General features: G+C 48.3%; 1 protein-coding gene across 1 annotated transcript in view; it reads right to left on the bottom strand.

Annotated features, from left to right (window-relative positions):
• The window catches only part of SLC4A11 (solute carrier family 4 member 11), a 93,329-nt gene extending 88,579 nt beyond the window's left edge, over positions 1–4,750 (bottom strand). Inside the window, exon 1 of the mRNA XM_052780836.1 lies at positions 3,977–4,750. Coding sequence (XP_052636796.1) covers positions 3,977–4,202 — 226 coding nt within the window. The 5' untranslated portion in view covers positions 4,203–4,750. The remainder of the gene's footprint in view (positions 1–3,976) is intronic.
• Positions 4,751–6,000: the final 1,250 nt, after the last annotated feature.

Below are 6,000 nucleotides of genomic sequence, written 5' to 3' on the forward strand. Positions count from 1 at the left end.
GCCCCAAATCTTGGTCAGGGTTGAATGTGGATTCAAAAAGGGACCCGAGATATTTTTCTTTGCTGAAATGCTTTCCTTGTACAGGCAGGTCTTCCAGAGGCCACCACCTGCCACTTATCTGCAGTGGTACTGTGTAAAACATGCAAAAATACTTAAGAGACAGCCTATCAACATTTCACTTGCTTGTGGCTATTCAGAGGAAGGGAGCGGTTCCCTGCAGTGGTTCAACTGTGTTAAATTAAGCAGCAGCAAGGTGTAAACTAATAACTATAAGACCTCTTCTTTGGGGTTAGGTGGAAGAGATGCTCCAACACCACCAGTTTCACACTCTAGCATCCCCCCAGGGTACCAGGATCATGTTTTAGAACAAAGTGTGTTGCTATAAAGTTCTCATCCTCTATCTTACTGCCACCAGAGATGAAAACAGCTGCTAAAGAAGCAGCAGCGGCTGGGCCAAGCTTTTGCACCCCTTCCCACACATGCCCCCCCAAAAGGCATCTGGATGGAACAGGAGACCAGCTCTAATTCGCATAAAACCAGAAGTTAGGTCAAAAGTGAGATCTGTACTGGAAACATGGAAAGACACAGAAGTAGAGCGGCGAACCCAGCCACCTGATCACCAAACACATTTTCAGTTGTGGTTCCAGGCAAGACACAGAAAGAAAAACCTCCCCCCTGCCATTAAAAGTGAAAAGAGTCCAAAGGATACCCAAATGGCAGCCCAGCCGCCCTCCGCAGCCTCAACCATCCCCCCAGAAACAGGGATTTCGGATCATGACAGGCTTGGCAGGCTAACACAAATCACCTCATACAGTTTCTATGTCGAGGAACCACGAAACAGCAGCAGTGACACCACCACAGGTGGGGGGAGAGCCAGCAGCACCAGGTCTGATTTTGCTGTCCATCATCAACCCAAAATAAAAATGCCCCGGTCCGGCGGTGAAATAATTGCAGACTGACAATCCGTGATAGAGTGTTATTCATTAGGACATTGTTTATGGTTCGTCTACATGGCTTCCATGGCTACAGCAACAGGGATGATGTTTGCTAGCATTTTAGACAGATTACATGTATGCATTTTGTTTTCACTCAGCAATCCACTTTCCCCATGTGAAACATCAGTATGTAAAGCCTCGCAGACAGGCTGTTAGGATGTTTTAGCATTAATTAGAGAAAAACCAGAACAGGTAAGATCTCTTGTGCTCATCTCCCCATGCATATCTTGAAACTAAATTCAAACCCTGAAAGGTAGCACTCTGGTTAATGTAAATTGAATTCAAAAGGTATTCTCCATCCTTAAACACAACAGCACAGAGACATCCGGCACAGGCAATAGATATCATCACTAAGCAGCAAAGCCCATTGAAAAATACATCAAGTACTGCCTTACTTTAGTGAATTAAATAATTAAAGAGCTGGCAGAGCTGGTTTTCTAGATTTCCTGTCCAAATGCATCGCCCAGCAAAAGTAGTGCTTCAGTTTGGGGGTTTTTGGGGGTTTGTTTTTTTTTTTTGAAGACCACAACTTACCTGCACTACTTCTTTAATAGAGATGCTGTTCAAACAGCCTCCGCTCCCCTCCCGGCTGCTCCCCCTGAGCCACCACCACACTCGTGTTCCCAAATGCCGCTTCGCTCAGGTGGCCGAGGCAGCAATGGCTCGTGCTTTTTCAATGGCTCCAATATTAATCCATCCAGAGCATCTTTCTCCCTCACTTCCAATTGGCGAGTGGCGAATGGGTGGAGTGAGAGCAGGACCCATTAGCTCCCAGATGGGTACTTCCAACCCAGTTCTCCCAACCGGAGCAGCGATGCCGGCGTGCCGCTAACTTCGCGCCTACGAAGCATCGCTCCGCATGCCCCTCCGAGGCTGGGCTTTGGGTTGTCTCCTCCAGCCACCCAGATCTCCCTGCCTCTCGGAGCTATTTGCCTTTGGTAGCAAGGAGGAAAAATAGAACAATTAAAGTGACCCTGCTCTTCGGAGCTGGAGGGTTTTGCTGGATGCTGTACGGAGAAAGCCCGTGTGCCTCCTTAAAAAAAAAAAAAAAGGCTTTGTGGCAGCCAGGCTTAACTGAAGTGAGAAGACACTGTACCTTACAGACAGAAGTACAGGGAAAACAAGAGGATGTGAAGATGCAGGAAGAAGAGAGGGAGGGGAAAAAAAAAAACACCCTGCCGCTGAGAAGTAGATAACAAAATTTCTTAAAGATATAGCTGCTGTGCTCTGAGAGCACGGTGACTGCCCGATTGCAGGGCTGGGCTCTGATGGGTTTTCCTCGCCACCCAGCATGACAGTTCAGCAGCAGTGCAAGGGTTAACGCATGCATGCAACGAGGAGCCTGCATAAGGGAATGAGAAACAGGGCAGTAAGTCTGTGTTCTAACAGCAAGTTGCAGAAAATAGAGCTGAAGAGACCTCACCTCATCCGAGGAGACTTATATCCAAGCCTGCCTGCCCAGCGCTCCACCACGCAGTGCCTAAAAAGCTTTGGAGGGGAGATGCCACATCCTCTCCCCCCCCCTCCAGCCTATTCTACTCCTTCACTTTCCTTACAATTTCAGATTTTCATAACAATAAGGCAAGTCTCCCCCAGCTGGATATTTAAAGCCCAGAGGAATGATCTATGCTAGCCAAAAAGAAAAAAAAAATAAAAGGAAAAAACCCTAGCTCCCCAAAGCAACATTAATTCAGCCTTAGAAAAGGCAGAACCCTTTAAAAAAAAAAAAAGACAGAAACGAACAGCGAGTTATCCAAATGCTGGCAAGACTGGGTCACTCCCCTACAGTAACTCTGACAATTACTGTGACTTAAGTAAAAATTTCTCAGCGATCATATTTACCAGGAGGCAGCAAATGTTTCCCAGCGCAAAGCAAGGCAAGGCAGGGCACGGCTCGGGAAGAGGCATCACTTTTAGCAGAGGGCTTCAGTCAGAGCCACATACCCCCGTTTTCAGTCCCTGCTACAGACTTGTTTCCGCTGCATGAAACCACAGGCAATGCATGTTTTTAAACACCTCCTACGCATTTTCTCTGCCGAGACTGCTCATCCAGTCTCCTCCATTTTTTTTTTTTTCTTTGCATGCCACCTGACGAGCTTTCCCAGGTACGGCGCATCATATTCAGACTGTTAATAAGATGTAAAGGAAGTATACCATGGTTCATAAAGTATTTGAGGATGGAAGAGAAGCTTGGAGGTCTCTAGCCCCGCTCCTTGCTCCAGGCAGGACCACCTTCAAAGCTCAATCAGCCTGCTCAGGACCTCATCTCATCAAGCCCAATACCTTCCCCCAAAAAGTTTTACAGAAAGTCAAGACTGCTGTCCTCAGGATCAGCACTTACAGCAGAGCTCAGCTCCTAAACCAGCAGGATTTACTCAGATTCCCCATACAGATTCTTTGCGGTAAAGCAACATGTAAAATTTTGAACCAAGCTGACACGTTTAAGGTACTTCCTTATAGCGAGATAAATCTGCAATATAGAGAATCTTAATACCTTCCCCTATACCCACACTTGATACGTTTAATAACAGTTTAAAGGACAGAGTTGACAGCATCACAACCCTAAAGGTGAAACGAGCCCGCCTAGCCTCCAGCAGGTATTTCAGGTTTCAAACACTGCCGGATTCATTTCAGCAAGCGAACGAGCTTATGAAACAAAAGACTGGCTAAGATCAGTTTCTATTTTTATTTTTTTTCCATGCTGAGGTTGTTTATCAGCTCTCCCCGGCCAGCCTGCCTGGGTGCGAGGGTGTAGCAAGGACCAGAGCAGCTCCTTGGTGGAGATGACCGCGGCCAAGCAAACACCACCAGGAGAAGTCCGAGAAGAAGGTGCATCAACACAACCACGCCAACGCATCCACCTGCGTTGCCTCCCTCTTCACCCACCATCTCCAAAGCCCCCCCCCAAATCTCGGTGGGCTTCTCTGCTACCCCGTACCACCCCTCTCCGGTCCCCAACCCTTTCGTCCCCGGTCACGCACCGTCCACTGGCCCGGTCCACCTCTGCGTCACCAAACGTTGCGGCCACGGGGCCAAATCCTGCGAAGAGCCAGCGCTTGCCCCGAACTGGCCATAGGGCGAGCGGAGAAAGGTGAGCCGGGGGTAACAAAAAGAAGCTGGCTCCATTAGGACAGAGAAGAGAGGAGAGCCAGGTACGAAGCAAACCGTGTCTCCCTTCACCTCCTTCAGCGGGTACTGTTGGGACATGCAGTCTCAGGAGCCTTCTCCCCAAGAAGTTTCTTTTTGGAGAGGAATTAGTGCAAAAAAAACAAAAAAAGAAAAAAAAAAAGCTGCTCAAGCAGCCCCGCTGCTGCTGTCACAGCCCAGCAGAGCACACTGGAAAGGCTGCGTCTCCAGCCTGTATTTAAACGCCCCTCTCAGAAAGCAGAGATGCAGCACAGGAAGAGACAAATTCCAGCTCTGCGTCGGGCTGATAAGCCAGGTTTATAATATTCAAGAAGTATTGGCATTACTACAGTTCCTCCCCCCCCAACGAATATCTTGTGCAGTAGCTCGTTGTGCACAATAAGCAAAAAAAAAAAGCCCGATCCCTAAAAAAAATTTTAAAAAAAAATCAGCCTGTTCCGGTGGGAACAGCCAACACGTTGAATAAAACAAACACACGCGTGTTAAACCCTGGGGACGCAATTAGGCTCAGAGCAGGGGGAAGAGGCATTTAACTCCTGGAGAAGGAGATGGCAGCGGGTGAGAGGAAAAGGAGAATAAACCTGATGCCTGACCATGTGCTCTGTGGGGTGCTTTTTCCCCCGGAGGGGTGAGCCCAAGTAACAACTCCCACCGCTGCAGGGTGCCAGCACCTGCCCCAACACCAGAAGGGGAGGAAGGCCACTTCATCCTCAGCCCCCAGATTGCCCCATTCTCCTAGTTTTCCACTCTTTATTTGCCCCCATGAGTGGGCAGCACCCAGCAATAACTCACTCCATCGCCTTCGCTGTTCAAAACCCACCCGCAGCATCTCGAAACAAAGGTTGCCCAGCTCCAAGCGCTGACCAGCTGCCATCATCTCTCCACCGGCTTCAAATCGGAGTTTTTGCCCCTGCCACAGCCCGCATTATCACTAGTCTCCATCCATCCATCCCACCATGGTATGGCTGCAGGGATGGCCCCAGGGCAGCCACAGCCCCCTGAGCCCTTCTACTGCAGTTTGCATCAGGTCCTTCAAACTTCGGGAGCTGAAGAGCACCCGTGGGGAAGAAAGTTCCTGCTCAACACAAGTATAAAGTCAGTGTTACCCACTCCGGTGGCTTGTATCAGGTTTTCATGTTTTTCTTCCCATCTTCTTGCAGTTTCTCAGCAGGGCATTTATGAGGAATGAAATCAGACTCTATTCTCTCCATGCACTACCCAAATCACAGCTCCCATGGGTCCATCAGAGCTTGCAGACCCTTCTTCAATAACAGAGTTAGACTGAAGCCCTTCGTACTGCTTTTTTTTTTTAAATTGCAAGTCAGAGCCAGGGATGAATTTAGAAAGGGGAAATAGAAAAACCCATGAAGTTATAAGTGACAGCTAAGTGCTTTGATATCAAAGCCAGCACTGACAGATGCAGAAGCCTGCAGTGCTCTGCTCCAGGCCAGCATGTCACCATGCTCTGCAGAAAGGCTTTATGGGGAGCTTATACTAGATCATATTTAAAAAGTTATATTACATTAAAAAAAAAAAAAGAGAAGAGTTTTTCAGCTTCACCAGGTCCCAGCACAAACTCCTGAAGGAGCTGCTTTGCAGACTTCACTATCACAAAACACTGCTCAGACTCAGATTAGCACAAACTTCAAGGAATTGCCTCAGCATTCCCAGTTTTTAACCTTACTGCGCCGCATCCTTCACAGTGGACTCCTTAACCCCCTTCGGCAGCGGTGGCACCACGCCATGCCTCAGCTGCTGCTAGCAGCAAAGGTAGCGTGGATTTAACATATGCTGGATATCTGCTGGTGTGCCTGGCAGTAATTTGCATATTTCGAGGGTAGATGACAGTTTCATGATG

This window comes from Harpia harpyja, chromosome 2 (assembly GCF_026419915.1).
Source record: "Harpia harpyja isolate bHarHar1 chromosome 2, bHarHar1 primary haplotype, whole genome shotgun sequence".
Taxonomy (NCBI): Eukaryota; Metazoa; Chordata; class Aves; order Accipitriformes; family Accipitridae; genus Harpia; species Harpia harpyja.